Source organism: Penicillium canescens (assembly GCF_028828765.1).
Source record: "Penicillium canescens strain IBT 15451 chromosome Unknown utg000005l_segment0_segment0, whole genome shotgun sequence".
Lineage (NCBI taxonomy): Eukaryota > Fungi > Ascomycota > Eurotiomycetes > Eurotiales > Aspergillaceae > Penicillium > Penicillium canescens.
Genome location: NW_026703967.1, coordinates 3,019,981 through 3,036,951, shown reverse-complemented (window position 1 = coordinate 3,036,951; position 16,971 = coordinate 3,019,981). Strand labels below are relative to the sequence as shown.

Here is a 16,971-nt window from a genome sequence, read left to right as displayed (position 1 = left end):
TGCTTCGTCGAATTTGCATACCAAGCAAACTAGTCCATTTTCGGGGTTTTCCTGACCCGCTGCTGTTAGCTGTTTGCTGATATTTGTTGATACCAGATTTACGTAGTCGAGATATCGTACAAATAACAGCTTTAATTGACGAAGTTTGTCGACGTAGTTGTTTCTCGGTAGAGAGGCGTTATTAGTGTGAAATTCCAGCTTGATTCGCTACCCCGGCGTTGGGGTTCGAAGATAGATATCAAGTATTGAAAGCACCTACACCGAAGCTATCTGAATAGTCTCCAGTCTAAAAGCCTCAATTCGTGCGGACGGGTATAATGGCTTCGAGGAAGTCTAATTTGTCGATATGTTGATCCCATCCCGTATCATCTTCAACCATCCGGCCGTAAGAACGTTTTGGCTCATAGAGATTCTTCTCGATATTATGGAGGCCAGGGAAACCCATCACGAGCAACCACACATTTAGATTTAGCTTTGGTAAGTATAACCATTTCGCTATCATGCAGCTTTTCTAGCGTGTTGCCGAAGGGTTTGGGGGCCGGTGAAGAGCAAAAGGATAACGATTCTGCAATGTCATCCAGCAGCGCTATAGTCGAGCTGGCGGCAAGGAATTCTAACGTACGGGGGTGATCCGATGTCGTCAATTGAGACGAATATGCCACCGTATCGAACGAGGAGGATGACAACCACGAGGGCACGGGTGGATGTCCGCGGGCGCGCGGGCTCCATGGGAGAGTTGGTGTGTCGAGCTTTGCTGATGCCAGGATCCATGTCCGGATTCGCGGTATCGAGGCAGGCTGAGTAGCTTTTGGAGCGACCCAAAAACCTATTCTCCTGCTCCGTGTACTGTTTCTTCGTTTAATTAAAGATATCCATAATTTCTACACAGAACAGCAATGCTACATTTTAAATTTACAGCTTACAGCTTACAGAACTGTACTCGAATTTAAATCTACTGATAGAAAGTAATGCAGGTCATATCTCGTTATTCATGGCATCTCAGAGTAAGACCTAAACCAAAGCGAGCGCCGCGAAACAGGCGCATCACGTCGGTGATTTGCCTTGGTTGATGTTGATGAGATGCCGAGTCATACTTCGCTGGATGGACATGAATGGAATGTCCTTGCGAATATTGTCGGTTCTTATAGCTTGTGCCGGGGTTGCGGATCTTGACCGGTTCAAGATAAGTTTGTCGGCGTCCACTGTGCTGGATTTTCCAGGTGGAGTTGTCGGTGTTGGATCGATGTCGACGTACGAGTACTTCGATATCTTCTTCTTCTCTTCCTCTTCTTCCCTCCTTCTCTCCTTCTCTCATCTCACGATTATCATCCCCGCCCAACCGCGGCGTGAAACCGGTTCACCCGCGGCTCAGGGCTTTTTTTTCCTTTTCGTTTATCCAAAAACAAAAACGCAGTGAAGTCAAGAGACGTCAAGCGCAAGATAGATCAACACAAGTTCCAGGTCGAAACCCAGACACCGGAGTAACCATCTACCGGCGAACAACAATACCCTGGCGACGAGCAGCATTGCGAGCACGGCAGTACTCCTCATCACTCTCATACTCAGACTCAGAGCAGCTATCATCAGAAGACTCGGTCAGATAACCACAGCGGGAACCACCACAGTCAAGCTTGACACGGTCACCCTTGCGGGTAATACCATAGCGCTCACAGCGGCACTGGACGGGCGGGTCACTCATAGACGAGAGCGACGAGGGCGAAGTAGAACCCGACGAGCGAGAAGACAGACTGGAGCCGGCAGAGCTGGGAGGCGAGTTGGAGTAGGAGTACTCGTCGGACAGACGGGAGCCGGCGAAGCGGCGGGTCAAGTCGTCGACGGTGGGGGCGAAGTCGGCCTCGCGAAGCTGGCGGGAAGCGTAGGGCTTTGAGGGCTTGGGGTGTTGGATGCGCGAGGGGGACAGGGCGCGACCGGTGGCGATGTTGGCGCTGCGGGACTTGCGGGTGCTGGTGCTGGAGGACTTGCCGCCGGGGACATCGAGGATGTTGAGCTTGCGGCCGGTGGTGGGCTCGACGGTGTACTCCACGGCGGGGTCGTGCGAGACGTGGTAGCCGTCCATGATGTAGTAGTACCAGTAGCGGCCTCCGAGTTGCAGCATTGAGGTCTGGAAGCGGAACTTGCCGACCCAGGCGCCGGGCTTGTCCTCTGCGGAGAGTGGGATCTGGCGCTGGTAGTTATCCCAGGAGCCGACCAGGTGAACGGTCTTGACGTTGGACGAGGTCCTGAGGGAGAACTTGAGTTGAACGGCGGCCATGATGAACAAGTAAGATAGAATAAGATAAAAATAAGGTCGTAGAGGGTGAAAGAGTATCGTATAGTTGGAACAACAGAAACTACCAGAGTTCAGTTGTGTTAATAGTGACTCTTTCGGGAACCGGTCCACGAAATGAAAAATAATCGAGCGAGATTAAATTAGGTGTGTTTGTTGCGATAGAAACTGAAGGAACAAGTCGACCGGCGACAAGCTGTAATCCTGTGTATAAGTCAAGTCGAAAGATCCGAAGCAAGGCAGAATCCCAAAGAGCACAGCTCGTTTGAGGAGTAAAGTTGAAAGGAAGAATTAAGATAGTATAGATAGAAAGAAAAAAGATCGGGCAACCAGTGCCAGGATCGATCGAATATGCAGCACTAACACAACAAACGCTCGCTGAAGAAAAGAAGAAAAAGAAATCCGCCTAGGGTGGCTATGGCATCTTTTATGGGATTCGATTTGATCAGCACTGTAGAATCCGAATTGTCGTGCAGACCTCACTGGGCGGTTATTGAGCGATGTTGGTTGGCCCGACGCGGTTGTGCGCAGTGATGGGATGCCCTCATGGCGGTGGCCAATGATCGCCCATCAATTCGCGCTGGGGCTCGGACCGGGTGAGGGGAGAGTTTTGTGAATAAAGTCAGCCTCATCAGACTAAATAAGAGGTCGAGACTCGAAGTGCGCAGTGCGCAGTGTGTGTGCAGGTGGATTGCGATGTTGTTGTTGGTTGTTGGTTGCGCAGTCACCGCTCAAAGGCAGACAGGCAGACCACCTGGACAGAGAGACACTCGACATCCACACTTGATAGTCTCGAGACAGTCGAGTTTCCCTCAAATTCTCAGCAGGCCGGTGAAAAGGTGCCGAGACCAAAGACGGGAAGACGACAAGCCAGTCAGAAGTCGCAAGTGGGCTGGCTGACGGAGTGACGCATGCAGGTCTTAGAAGCCTCGACATGGAGGGGCATGTCATAGCACAAGTACAAGCACAAGCACAAGCACAAGTACAAGTACATATGACATCGCACAGATCATGTAAATTAAACCACCCGTCTTACCCTGGGTACTTTATGTAGGGAAGCGGACGGAGGTACACCACCGTAAGGATGACCGGCAGTACTGTAAACAACCCATACTTGACCGGGGGATAGTTCGGCTAAACGATTGACTCGTATGATGGATGCATACGGATAGGGCAAACAAAGTCCCATGTCTAGTGGACATGGCAATGTTGTTAAGGAGACGGTGGATTGCCCAAACAAAGAAAATCTCTTGATCGGATGTCAACCATTTCAAACATTTCAGGGGATCCGCCAACAAGAGTGTGCCTATCTTTCGCACTTTAATATACATTCATCTTCCACGAATCCAAGCATGTCCGACATACTCGAAGTCGTAAGTAAGCCGCAAAGGCCGCGTGCGCCTTCCGGCTAACACTGCCAGGATCCTGACTGCTATGACGCTCGGCCTTATAAACCGGGGGATTTTGAATCGTGAGAATATATATCCTCCAATCGAAACAATAAATCTGATCCATTCCAGAGAAACGACTTCCCTCGCATCCACCATCTATCGCGGGGTATTCGAAAATGGGAGACGGTATGTGCCCTGATATCAATCCAGGGGCACCCGCTAACTACGCATAGCTACCAAGTCGTCAAGGAGGGCAGATCCTGGTATATACCATTGGAATCAATGCGACTGAACGAATTTTAACTTATTTTATATAGGTGTCCATCAGATGAACAGCAGTGGGAGAGTCTAGAAGCAGGGTCTGTTTATTTCCCCATACTGGAACCCAAAGCTGACCCCGACAGACATCTGATCGCTATAATCCTAGACTCGGACAGGGAAAATCCACTATTTTATGCACCTATTGAAAACCCCAAGGTATCTATCTATCGACTATGATCAGACAAACAACCCGCTCACCAATTCAGCATATTCTAGACATTGGAACCGGCCGAGGGAGTTGGGCTGTGTATGCATCCACCCCGTCACTCCATGATATCAAACTAACAAGCACAAAGTGATACGGCAGATCTGTTCCCAGAAAGTAAGTACTCAACCCTCCAAAATGACCCTAAGCTAACATGCACAGCAATCGTCCGAGGCGTAGACCTCTTCCCCCCACCAGGAGAGTGGCTCCCCCAAACTGCATAATGGAAGTAGACGACATCCTCCAAGAATGGACGTGGCGCGATCCATTCGACCTTATCCACCTGCGACACATGCTAGGCTCATTCACACCCGAGGAATGGGATATCGTATACAAGCATTGCTACGAGTAAGTAACCATCCATCCCCCCGTTTCCCTTCTCCCATTAGAACAATTCACCAACGGAACAAAACCGAAAAAGCAACCTAAAAGCCGGCTCGTGGATCGAACACCTAGAAATGGACCCGCGAATAAGCTGCAGCGACAACAGCCTCCCGAAAGATGCCTACACGCCCAACTTCAGCGAACGCGTCCTCGACGCGGCCGAGAACTGGAACCACCCCCTCGACACAGTGCGCACAATGCGACAGAGTCTTGAAAAGGCCGGGTTCGTGGATATCCACGAAAAGCGCTATCGATGTCCGATAGGCCCGTGGGCGCGTGATGCGACGCTAAAAGAGGCTGGGCGGTTGCATTATCATCATTGGGCTACGGGGATGGAGGGCTGGGCTATGTTTATGCTTACTAAATGGGGGTCGCCGAAGCCCTGGACTAAAGAGGAGGTGCAGGTTCTTGTTGCTAAGGTGAGGGGGGAGTTGAAGGATCCTCATTTGCATATGTTTCAAAATACGTGAGTTTTTGGTTTCTTTGATATTGGTGATGGTGCGATGGGCTGACCTTTTGGTAGGAGGAGGGTTTGGGCTAGGAAGCCGACTGATAAGGAGATGGGAGGGATTCCGGTTAAGGAGGAGGATGATGTCTTTATTAAGAGTGAGGAGGTTGGGAGGTGATGCTGGTATAGTTCGGGTCTGATATCAGGGTATAGGTACACAGAATGGACAAAACGGACACGGGCTGGAGTCTATAGATTATCAAATTGAAGATACATTGGCAACTACCTCAAGATGTGCACGAAATGTGATCCAACTATGTATGGCAGAACTAAGTTTCAAATGCGAACCCTCCCAGACGCCGCAGAAACAGGCCAGAATATGCGCATTTTTTGCAGATCATTAAAATACAAATAAGAAACCCAAGAATCACCGCACTGACACCCCGGACCGATTGGTAAACATCCGGGCGGCAATGTTCATGGAGGCCAGCTCTTGGAACAGAAGCTTGGCGGCGTAGGGAATGTGCACTTGCGAGATGCGGTGCTTATTATTGCACAGTCGACACTCGAATAGACCCTTTTTCAGTTTACTAAAAGATGTTAGTAATGTATAAACGGATAGAAAGGGCTAGATAAACTTACGCAACAGGAGTCATCAAACCGCAGTCGTCGCAAATGTGCACACGGAACGGATCCGAGACATCGAACAGACGCTCCTTCAAGAATGCACTGGCACCGTGGGCGATCATACAATCGCGCTCCATCTCTCCGAAACGGAGACCACCATCACGAGCACGACCCTCGACAGGCTGGCGGGTCAGAATCTGGGTAGGACCACGGGCACGGGCGTGGATCTTGTCGTCGACCATATGGCGCAGACGCTGGTAGTAGGTGGGTCCTAGGAAGACCTGGGCAACCATCTTGCGACCAGTGTGTCCGTTGTACATGACCTCGAATCCACGAGACTGGTAGCCGTGTTCACGCAGCAAACGGGAAACTGAGTCGACAGTGACATCGGTGAAAGGAGTAGCATCACCCTCGAAACCACGCAGAGCTGAGACCTTGGACAATTGACACTCGATCAAATGGGCAATGGTCATTCGAGAAGGAATAGCGTGGGGATTGATAATCAGGTCGGGCACCACACCTTCACGAGTGAAGGGCATGTCCTCCTGACGATAAGTAATACCAATGGTACCCTTCTGACCGTGACGAGAGGCGAACTTGTCACCGATCTGGGGAATCTTGGTGGTACGCATGCGGACCTTGACGAACTTGAGATCGTCGTTACCCGTCGAGATCAACACCTGGTCAACAATACCATTCTCAGTGCTTCGGAGTGGTGTCGAAACGTCAATCTTGGTGTGCGCCTTGGTACGCTGGCCGAGCTCTTCAGCATCAGGGGCCAAGGGAGCAGTCTTTCCAATAATGATATCTTCTCCAGAAACACGCACACCGGGTGCAACAATTCCATCGTCATCCAACTTGTCGTAGGTACCCTTGCGCATGCCAATGGTGTCAGTGCGCATAGGCTTCTCGAAGCGCTCAACCACTGAAAGGCCGACCATCTTCTCGGTATCCGTGTAGGTTCGGTAGAACAAACTGCGGAACAAACCACGATCGATACTGCTCTGGTTCATGATGACGGAATCTTCCTGGTTGTATCCGGAGTATGTAGCGATAGCGACAATGGCGTTCTGACCGGCAGGCAATTCACGGAAACGCAGGAACTCCATTGAGCGAGTAGTGGCCAGAGGCTTCTGAGGGTAGTAAAGAATGTTCGCCATGGTCTCCATGCGCTGTGCAAAGTTCGTCAAGAAAACACCCATGGCTTGCTTACCCATGGCAGATTGGTATGTGTTACGTGGCGACTGGTTGTGATCGGGGAAAGGAATGATACTGGCGCAAACTCCCAGGATCATACTCGGGTGAATCTCACAATGTGTCCAAGTGTGGGCACGCTGGCTGAGAATCGAGCGAACGCGCTTGTTGGGATCGTTGGTCTCGTCCTCGGGCAGAGCGTAACCAGCCTGGAGTTGTCGGGAGATCTCAAGATCTTCGGGCGTCATGACAATCATGATAGTCTCCTCTTCTTCAGCATCCACATATTCAACTGCACCAGAGCGAACTAGACCATCCCATCCGAAGTACTGCTCGCGACGTTCCTCTGGATCCATATCGGCGGGTAGGTCCTTATCTTGCTCAAGCTTGCGAATATGCTCCTTGTTGAGGATCAACCCACCAGAGTTCTCACTCTTGGGGTCATTGTCGATAACGAACAGGGGACGGCACACACGACCGGTGTCGGTGAAAATCTTGAATTCACGCTCACGGATGTCACGAATCAAACTGACCTCGTGCGAGATCATGTTTCGTCGACGAAGGTTCTGCATTGTAGCGACAAGATGCGAAGGGTCTCTGTGAATACCAACCCAGACACCGTTGACAAACACCTTAGTTGCATTTGGCGTGACCTGAGGTTCGAACTCCTCAAGAACTTCCATATTTCGCTGAATCATGAAATCAATGATGGGCTCACTCGGCGTACCAACAGTGATGTAGCACATGAGGGCCAAGTTCTTGACTAGACCACAAGCTTGACCTTCAGGTGTCTCAGCTGGACAGACCAAACCCCAATGGGTGTTGTGTAGTTGACGTGGTTTGGCAATCTTTCCATCTCTGCCAATGGGTGTGTTGGTACGTCGCAAATGGGACAATGAAGATGCGAAAGTGTAACGACTCAGCACCTGGGACACACCAGCCTTGGCGCTGGCGGCCTTCTTCTGCTCGCCCCAGTTACCGGTAGCAAGAGCATACTTCAGACCTCCTGTGAGGGTGGCCGCCTTGATACCAATGTTGAGGTAGATCTCACGGTTGGTCTCGACACTGCGCTGCACGTAACGCTGAAGGTCACGGGTCACTCGCGTGAAAAGAACACGGAAAAGGTTGGCCAGAAGGGGACCAGCCAAGTCAAGACGCTTCTTTCCGAAGTGATCACGATCATCCACGTCGGTACGACCCAGGGCACACTGAAGAAGTCTGTGCACCATGTATCCCAAGAAAAATGCCTTACGGGTTTCACTGCCCTCGCTTTGCGAAATGTGAGGCAGCAATTCCTTCTGCATAATATCACGGGCATACCGCACACGTCGGTCGTGGTTCAGATTCGACTGTGAGGAGCCACGCTTGGCGATAAAGTCAAGGGCCACTTCACGGTCCTGAATAACGAAACCTTCCTCGATACAAGGCTTGAGCATCTCTAGCATCTGAGTATCATTGCGATCGTAACAAATGTGGTTCAGAATATCTTCGTCGGATACGACGCCCAGCGCACGGAAAACGACGACAATCGGGATATCAGCACGAACATATGGGAGGGTCGAGCGAATCGTCGGGCCAAATCCACCCTTGGCACTGTCTCCCTTGGCGAAGAGCTTCAAAGAAAGCTGAGAGAGAAGTCGCGAGCCCTTTTCCACAGCACTTCGAATTTCGGCGACGTACGGCGTGGGACTGGGAGGAGCCTTCTTGAAGACCTGGACAATGTTTCCAGCACTGCGTTCCTGTGCGATCAAAACCTTCTCACTGCCGTTAATAACGAAGTAACCACCGGAGTCGTAAGGGCATTCATTCCAGTTGTAAAGAGACGCTTCGCTTAGGTCCTTCAAGATACAGTACTTGGACTTGAGCATAATGGGCATCTTTCCGATGAAAACTGTCTCTTCCTTGCCCGTGTCTCCAGGAAGGTGCTTCTGCTCCCACTGGAGGTATGTGCCGCGGTTCTTTTGATCACCATCGCCTTCGTTCGCATCGTCATCATCGGGATTGGATGATCGCTCGCGACCTTCCATGATCTTCTTTGTCACCTCGAGGTAGAGGGGGAGGCGTAGGTGAGGTTTCGGAGACGCGCTTCTTGTGGCAACATGATGGTAGTCGCACCATCGCCTTCTGTGACCGATGGTCGCGAAAGCATGACGGTGCCAAATTTGAGCTCATATCGGCGCACAACGACAGGGTCGACTTCATCTTCGGAGGGGGAGAGTTTGATCGAGAACAACCTGTCCTTGTTCCTCCACAAGTTCTTGCATCGTCGAAGAAATGAACTCGTCGAATGAGTCCAGCTGCTGAGACACAAGACCCTTCGAGTCAAAGAACGAAGAGATCACGGTCCAGCAATCTTCGGAGGTGATGCCCTCGTCCGCATCGTCGTAAAACTCCTCCTCATAAGCTTCATCGTAATCCGCCATGGTGGCGATCAAAAGGAGACCTGGTCAGGGCGGAGGCGGATTGGAGAAGGTGTTGTATCTGAAAAGCGAACGGAGGCGCGTCGGCCTGGGTGCACGATCCGAAGAATCACCCAACGCGCTGCAAGCCCGCCTGTCGGTGATAGAAGGTGGTATCGGCAGGGGTTAGAAAGTCGGAGGCAGATGCGTGGTGGAGCCTGACAACCTGAAAGGGATGGAAAAGAAACTCCCCGGCAATGATGGGATGAAGGGACTGATCTCCAGACTCTTGATGCTTCTTCGCCCGCTAGGCAAGACGCTAGTCCTATTTGGGTAGTGATCATGTGATCCAGTTCTCACCGCCTCCGAGTATAAATCCCTTCACGGAATATTGTTCAGTCGCATTTATTGTACATGTATTCATTTACGCGCCAAGTTATGGATTCTTAGATTCTTTGACTGTATATTACATTTAATGCATGAGAGATCAGCGCTTAAACAAACTGAAGAAGTGTGCTCAGCATATCCTTGAAGTCTTTCTGACCTGGTTCCTCCTCTCCAAGTCCTTCGAGTTGTTCTGCAACAGTTAGTTTTGCTCAAAGAAAAGTGCATGTATTGCTTACCCTGTAGCGTACTACGGATCAGAGACAAGTCTTCATCGCGGTCCGCAAGAAGTGCGAGGATCTTCTGCTTGGCTCCATCATCCTCGGCAATAAGCCATGCCAAGATGACATCGATAGTCTAGATGGTTAGCAAAGAATGATATGAATATGAAAAAGGACACACCTGTAATGAGAACAGACCGGCATCGAACCGCCTCGACAGCCATTCACCAGCCATGAGTTCTTGCTCTTCCTTGTCAAAGGTTCTGCGCTCTTTCGCGATGGCCTGTTCAACAGGTGACACGCGCGATGCGTATTCGCGCCTCAGCTTGACCAGCTTTTCTATCTTTCCGTAGTCCTTTTCCATGAACTTTGCTAGTGCCCGGATACGTGGCGCAGAGCCACCAGGCAGGAGACGCAGAAGGGAAGCAAAGATTCCCAAGAAATGCTCGATATTTTGTCCCTCTTGCTGAGTGGATGTTAGTTTCAACCAATGCCACAGGCATAGAGGTACTTACCTTCTTCATGAACATCCCGAAAATGGTCTTCAGGCCAGCCGCCTCCACCAATCTCTCGCATGCCGGGGCACCTCCAACTCCACCCAAAGCGTGATCAAGTACTCTCAACGAGCGAGACTTGCTGAACTTGCCCTCTCTGAGCATGATCAATGCTAGTTCAATTCCCTCGTTCTCCACGAACTTCTGCTTGCCCGCGTCTTCTTCGACGAGGCAGATAAGAGAATCAAACAAATTCTCCACGTATTCTTCTTCGTCAGAATCTTTCACTGGGTCACGTTTCCTGTAAGCGCTGAGCAATTGGAGAAGGACATCGATGCCATCCATCTCGATAAACTTCGAGCGGTTCTTTGGTGATGACTGGAGAAGAATCGCCAATATTTCAGCAGCATATTGCTTGTTCTGACTAACAACAGCTTCTTTCTTCTGGATGCGGGAGAGAATCCATGGCAAGATTGAACCATCCTGTCCAATTGTCTCGGCGTGGGAAGTCTGGGAAGCCAGGTTTTCCAGTACACCTGTTTTAATCAGCAATTGTTCGATATCTAAACCTTCAATACCCACCTAGCACGTAATATACTCCGGCTCTGTCTGTCTCCGATCCTTCATCAAGTCGTGAGAGATTTTGTGCCAATAATTCAATGAGATCGGCTTCCATCTATGCCATGTAAGTACTTGCCCCATGTCATTGTGAGTTCAACATACCATTGCATTTACCAAAGCATCCCATTGTTCTTGCTCGGCTTCCACATCCTCATCCGTTAATTCACTGATGATCTGAATGACATCGATCGCAATGTCTGCATTCTCGTGCGACAAGAGAGAAATCAGAGACCCAACGCATCCCATCTTCGCAAACTCTTCGTAAAGCTCAGGATGCTCAGATAGGATTGATAAGCCCTTGATTTCAGTATCGAGATCGGCCTCGGAGACCATGAACCTAACTCAATCAGCACCAGTACAAATATCTCCCACAGTTCCACGTACTTTTGAGGATCGCTTTCAAATTTTGCCCGCAATTCAGCATTCTTCGAGATCTTCCGCTCGAAGTTCAATGCAAAGCGTCGCACCCATGCGGAATCGAACTTCTCGGGCTAGATGAAAGCTGTCAGCACCTGGCCAGTGATCATGGAGCATATACCCCGTACCGCAGTCTCATCGTCCTCTTGCTGGTCAATGTACTCCATTGCCTGTGTTGTCTTTCGGTCCATTCCACCTCCGAAGAACCGTCCCTCTTCGTCGTCTGGAACATCCTCCTCGTCAAAGTCCGGAGGGAGCTCGGGCCCAGCTTCGCCGTCCTCGGCTTCATCTTCGACCATAGATGCCTTCCCTTTAGACCGTGCATCGCCGTTCGAGTCTAGCTTCGCGGACTTGTAGACTTCATCTTTTGCGAATGTTAGAAGGTTGCGACCAGGGTGTTTACGGGGAGCGACGTACTTGGATCTTGGACGGGCTCGAATTTGCGCTTGGCATTGCCTGTGGAGGACGGTTTCTATTCTGTTAGATATGTAAGTATCCCGGTAGATACTCTCAGACTCACTTTGAAGAGCTCGTCGACGTTCATGGTTGCTGAAGGACGCCTGCTCGCGAGACAAAGCTCTGGCCACCAATCTTTTACGCGAAGAAAATGAGACGAGGGCAAAGAATAGACGCGCAACAACAGTTGAAATAAAACGAATTCACGTAAAGGTCAGTCACTGCAGACGCTGTCGCATTCACGCGGGCAAAGATATACGGTTGCGCGCGGGAGCTAAAGACGCAGTGATGCCAAGCCCGTTCCGAGTCCGCAGATTTCTCGACGTCCGATCATCACCTTCTACAACAACATCAACCCACGGTCTCTATCCTCGAATCTCCATCAGACACAAAATGGCCCCCAACCAGCGCATCGTTCCCTCCGGCTCTGGCCGCGCCCAGAAGGGCTTCGTCAGCACCATCTACGATGAGGCCACCAACCCCGAGAACAAGACCATTGTCCGCAGCCTCCTGATCTTCGGTGTACGTTTCGACTCCATCGGCATTGCATCAGGCCATCAGAAAAGCTAACATGTTAATTTCAGGCCGGTGTTGCATTCCTCCACAGCAGCCTCGGAGAGTTCCTCCTCCCTCCGTAAGTTGCATCCATCTCAGTCCGTTTCCCGATGAACAGCCTCTGACTCGACGCAGCATGTAAAATCTTTTACACCTTTTATACCTCCGGTGATACGACTCGGACCTCCCTTTTCAATCCTGTGGAAGCATACGGCGTCGGTCAATGGAAACACATGAATAGACATTTCGCTCGGTGGTTTTCGATTGGATAATTTGTACAATAGTTTATTGGAAGGGCATGCATCATCTCGCATGCTTTGTCCCTGTTTCATGAATACGAGGAATTTGCCATTTATTGGGTGTTCAGTATTGTGGTTCAATCCATTTACTGGGGCTTCATACATGTACTGCTCCATGACAAGTTACTTGTGTCGGAACACTTGGACTGTGTAAGATTCCATCAATACCCTGCCGTACAACGCTACTCGACTTTCATAGCGTCATGTAGTACAAGACGAGGGCAGGTACCACCCGGGTCATGGAGAACATGGGCTTGAATATGCGACAACATATGATGCAGAATGAATGCGTAGGACAAGCTGAGTTGCAGTGATAAGAAAGTGGACTTGAAATCATTCATTTCATATCTGGCGGAGAATCTTAAACGACCGTTCAGCTCGAATAGAGTGTTGTCCTTCCTAACCTCCCGCCTTCACAAAATGCCGCTCAATATATATATAGATGTGCATCTGAAGAGATAGTCCTATGGCCCATATTCAGACTCTTCGATAGTCAGCAACTATGCAATTCAACTTTCGACATATACATCCGGCACTAGGCTCGTCTGCACATGTCCTGGTCCTTTCATACGTCTTCGTCACTTTCAAGTTGACTTTTACTAGGTTTTTCAAACATATAGAGAGATACTGAGTTTCTGCTTTCATCTCGCATCGCAATACGAGGCTCTGCAAAGGCATGATGATGTCTTCAATATGCAAGCCCGAATCGCTCGTAGTTTCGTCTTCCGCTGAAGAGCAGTACAACGCCCAAGAGAATTAAGCCAACAACAGCAATGATCTTCAATGAGGCCATTCAGAGATCAGTTTTGGTGTAGCATGAGACCGTGATCATGTTGAGAGTCCCAATGACTAAGTTAAGGATTCGTCGGAACATTGTTGGTTTGTATCTCAGTGGTATATTTAGTTGACACTTCATCAACAAAGTAGCAATCTAGACTCCCAAGCTGACCGTGGAGGGCCAATACTCATTATTAGAATCGCGGGGATGGCAGCGAAAGTGGTTGCCTATAGTATTTACATGAAGCTATTGATATAACAAAGTGGTAGCATATTTATGTCTAAAAGGAGGACTGAATTACTATGCCACTTTCAGTCCACCATAGGTATAACCCCTAGAAAAACAGCACAGCCTTTCTTGTTCTTTGTTTTCACGTCTTATGCAAATTGTACTATATATGTACCCTTGTGCCAAGCAAATGGCTTTGCTACCACTTTGTTACTCATGTCTACATATGGCAGTGGATAAACGATTACTACCCGCACAGAAAGCCAATTGCCATCAACCAATGCCGATCAAACGTGGCGATTTCCCCGGGCGCCAAGGTTGGTCTCCGCAAAACGGGCTCCCCACATTTCCCCTCCGCCCGCCTACCGCCTGAACTTTTGGTCATCTCTCATATCTGATTCGGTCTCCCCGGAACTATTTCGTCGTCTATCCAACTTGAGTAATAGGAATATCTCCTACATGAGAGGGAATGGCTTCAACCCCCGATAGCCGGGCGCAGGCTCTGAAGCGCAAGTCGCCGAGTGCAGAGTCTGGTCTTGAGTCGACAGCCAAGCGCCACAGTCTTTCTGGATATGATCCGCAAGCCCCGTGGCTGTATGAGGGCAAGCCTGCTGGAGGATGGCGCACACACGGGAATCCCAATGTGCAACATTCACTGCCGCTGGCGAATATGGTGTCTGCCGTGCAGGACCTGATTGACCCGGACTTCGATCCGCTGACGGCGATGTTGGACGAGGAGCCTCGGTTTTTAAAGCCACTACCAGCTCGCATCGCGCCGGAGGACTTGGAGTTCCTGCGATTCCGTGGCGCGCTCTCGCTGCCGGAGAGCGGTCTGCGGGATGAGCTGCTTCGCTGTTATATTCAATGGGTGCATAGTTTTATGCCAGTCTTGAACTTACAGGAGTTCTTGCGGTGTGTGGCAGAAAATGATCCAGAGGGGAATGTTAGCATCTTGCTTTTTCAGGCAGTGATGTTCGTCGGCACGGCATTTGTTGATCTTAAGCATCTGCAGGATGCAGGATACTCGACTCGGAAGAGCGCGCGGAATGCGTTCTTTACCCGCTTAAGGGTTTGTGTACCGGAAATTGAAAATTTGAGCCCAACTAACACATCTATAGCTACTCTACTCTCTTGACTGCGAAGAGGACCGCATTGTAATTCTACAAACATTACTACTGATGACCTACTGGTCTGATCCTGAGAACAGCCCACAGCGAGATATCTGGGATTGGATTGGAGTATGCAACACTCAATCACAATCGATCGGGTTAAATCAAGATCCTGCCTCGGGCGATATGGATGTAAGAACTCGACGACTCCGCGCTCGGCTCTGGTGGTGTCTGTACTCCCGAGATCGGCTCATCGCCATGGGCATGCGTCGCCCACTTCAAGTCAATGATGGAACAAGCAATGTGCCTATGCTCAGGCTAGATGACTTTGATTTTGAACCTTTCGCTCCATCTGTGATTGCCAACTACCGCTGTCGCCAATTGGAAGACGTGTCACATCAGAAACGTCTCTCCATCATGTTTATTGAAAAGATGAAGCTTTGTCAGTGTATTGGTAGGGTATTATTTGCCCAATACACACCTTCACAGCGTCAATTTGGGACCACAAACCGGACTACAGTCACACTTGTCCCCCGTCAAGCTTCAGAGTCCGAGTTTGCTCGGTGCGGTCAAAAGCTCGACTCATGGCTCAGTACACTTCCCAAAGATGCACAATTCATACCCAAAACGAAAAACAACTTTCGTGATGGTGAGGATGTTTTGTTGCTCCATGGCGCAATGTTGCGTATGCTTTACCATGCTACCAGTAGCGCACTTCATCGTCCTTGGGCAGCTGCTTCAAAGGACCAGTCCAAGTCACGCACTGAGTTGTGCAATACTGCCCGCATAAAAATGCACGATGCTGCCAGCGGAATTACACATATTATACAGGGGTTGAATCAACTCAATCTGACGCGGTTCCTGCCACAGTCCGGGGTCACTGTGATTCTACCTGCTGCCGTGGCACATCTGTCTAACACCATGTCCGACAACCCGGCTGTCCGCGAAAGCAGCGTATATAACTTTCACCGTTGTATACAAGTACTGCATTGTCTAAAAGATATCTATCCAGCCGCAGACCAGGAGTACGCCAATATCGAAGCCGCCATCAAAATGCAGTCTGGTGCCTCCAGTACCTTCTTCCAGGTCATGCAATACAACCTAGACGCCCCAGCCATATCCTTGACAACAAGAAAGCCAAGCAACCCCGACCCCATACCCATACCGCAATATCATCCACTTCTCACCGATCCGCCTACCCCCAAGGCCGATACCCCAGTCCCACGAGCGCAAGCTACACCCACCCAAGGTGGTCTCCCAACCCCGAGGAACTCTACCACAGAGACCACTCAGGATTCTTCTCTGCCTCTCTTCTCCAACGACTTTGACCAATTTGTCGACCCCAACACCGTCGATAACAACCCCTTCAACTACTTCTCAATCGACATCGATTCATTCCCGGATATACCCACCCCTACCGCAAATCCCAACACGGATGGAAACAATATATCACCAACCACCGCACAAGATGACAACCTAGACTGGACAAGAGACCTATTCCGAGACACTGACTTGGGTCAATTTGGCAAGACGCAGTCCTTCGAGTCGCAAAAAGCGCCCCAGCATGAACAAGAGCAGGATCTTTTCTCGTTTGGGTTGAAGGAAATGGATAACGACCTCCCCGGCACACACTCGCGCCATCAATCTATGAGTGATGCTAGGCCTGGTATTACGGGTGACCTAGATCGGGATCTAGGGTTCCAGTCTGGGGATGATATGTTTTAGTCCGAGGGACGAGTATCGGTTGTTGTTCGCGGCCCTTTTGTCTCCAGGCTGCCGTATTGTACTATATGCATATTTTACTTTCACGAAATATATGCTTTAAAATGAAATTTTCTACACTTTTGCTCCATCCCTTGGTAGGTGAAATTCCATAAACTCTGGCGTTCTTTTGGCTTTTTCTTCCCGGTGAGATGTGATATCAGCCTTACCAGTTGAGACTTCGCCATTGCAACTGACGAGGCCATAAGGCGTACACCTCAAGATTCAATGTAATCTCAAACCATTTGGGTAGTTTGCACATCATTCAGTTTGGGGGATATACCGGGTACGCTGCTTCTTTGCGTGACTTTGTTCTCACTTCACTTCATTCTCCATCCAATACTCTCTTTAGCTCGTCTTATGTTTCCTTCCCATCCTATATGTTTTGACTT

The 16,971-nt window shown here is 49.9% G+C and overlaps 7 protein-coding genes across 7 annotated transcripts; 3 read left to right on the top strand and 4 right to left on the bottom strand.

Annotated features, from left to right (window-relative positions):
• Nucleotides 1-498: 498 nt before the first annotated feature.
• On the bottom strand, nucleotides 499-771 carry N7446_008754 (uncharacterized protein; the record flags this gene model as incomplete). The annotated part of the gene is made up of 2 exons (XM_058517499.1): nucleotides 499-565; nucleotides 623-771. 2 exons carry the CDS (start codon nucleotides 769-771, stop codon nucleotides 499-501), a joined length of 216 nt encoding a protein of 71 aa, XP_058371145.1.
• A 718-nt stretch (nucleotides 772-1,489) lies between these two features.
• On the bottom strand, nucleotides 1,490-2,272 carry esdC (GTP-binding protein EsdC; the record flags this gene model as incomplete). Its single annotated transcript, XM_058517498.1, has 1 exon — nucleotides 1,490-2,272. One exon carries the CDS (start codon nucleotides 2,270-2,272, stop codon nucleotides 1,490-1,492), a length of 783 nt encoding a protein of 260 aa, XP_058371144.1.
• Nucleotides 2,273-3,474: 1,202 nt separating this feature from the next.
• Nucleotides 3,475-5,214, top strand: N7446_008752 (uncharacterized protein; the record flags this gene model as incomplete). The annotated part of the gene is made up of 10 exons (XM_058517497.1): nucleotides 3,475-3,660; nucleotides 3,709-3,758; nucleotides 3,808-3,864; nucleotides 3,912-3,941; nucleotides 3,996-4,155; nucleotides 4,206-4,246; nucleotides 4,296-4,325; nucleotides 4,367-4,552; nucleotides 4,626-5,054; nucleotides 5,112-5,214. The coding sequence occupies 10 exons, from the start codon at nucleotides 3,475-3,477 to the stop codon at nucleotides 5,212-5,214; spliced, it is 1,272 nt and encodes a 423-aa protein (XP_058371143.1).
• Nucleotides 5,215-5,463: 249 nt separating this feature from the next.
• On the bottom strand, nucleotides 5,464-9,280 carry N7446_008751 (DNA-directed RNA polymerase II subunit RPB2; the record flags this gene model as incomplete). Its single annotated transcript, XM_058517496.1, has 3 exons — nucleotides 5,464-5,626; nucleotides 5,679-8,981; nucleotides 9,138-9,280. 3 exons carry the CDS (start codon nucleotides 9,278-9,280, stop codon nucleotides 5,464-5,466), a joined length of 3,609 nt encoding a protein of 1,202 aa, XP_058371142.1.
• A 470-nt stretch (nucleotides 9,281-9,750) lies between these two features.
• Nucleotides 9,751-11,937, bottom strand: N7446_008750 (beta-catenin-like protein 1; the record flags this gene model as incomplete). Its single annotated transcript, XM_058517495.1, has 10 exons — nucleotides 9,751-9,833; nucleotides 9,880-9,997; nucleotides 10,043-10,327; nucleotides 10,377-10,891; nucleotides 10,938-11,031; nucleotides 11,079-11,313; nucleotides 11,361-11,467; nucleotides 11,522-11,757; nucleotides 11,811-11,865; nucleotides 11,914-11,937. 10 exons carry the CDS (start codon nucleotides 11,935-11,937, stop codon nucleotides 9,751-9,753), a joined length of 1,752 nt encoding a protein of 583 aa, XP_058371141.1.
• A 247-nt stretch (nucleotides 11,938-12,184) lies between these two features.
• N7446_008749 (uncharacterized protein) lies at nucleotides 12,185-12,798 on the top strand. Its single transcript, XM_058517494.1, has 3 exons — nucleotides 12,185-12,371; nucleotides 12,434-12,483; nucleotides 12,540-12,798. Exons 1-3 carry the CDS (start codon nucleotides 12,243-12,245, stop codon nucleotides 12,544-12,546), a joined length of 186 nt encoding a protein of 61 aa, XP_058371140.1. The 5' UTR covers nucleotides 12,185-12,242; the 3' UTR covers nucleotides 12,547-12,798.
• Nucleotides 12,799-14,178: 1,380 nt separating this feature from the next.
• N7446_008748 (transcription factor domain-containing protein) lies at nucleotides 14,179-16,543 on the top strand (the record flags this gene model as incomplete). Its single annotated transcript, XM_058517493.1, has 2 exons — nucleotides 14,179-14,778; nucleotides 14,828-16,543. 2 exons carry the CDS (start codon nucleotides 14,179-14,181, stop codon nucleotides 16,541-16,543), a joined length of 2,316 nt encoding a protein of 771 aa, XP_058371139.1.
• Between the last annotated feature and the right edge of the window lie 428 nt (nucleotides 16,544-16,971).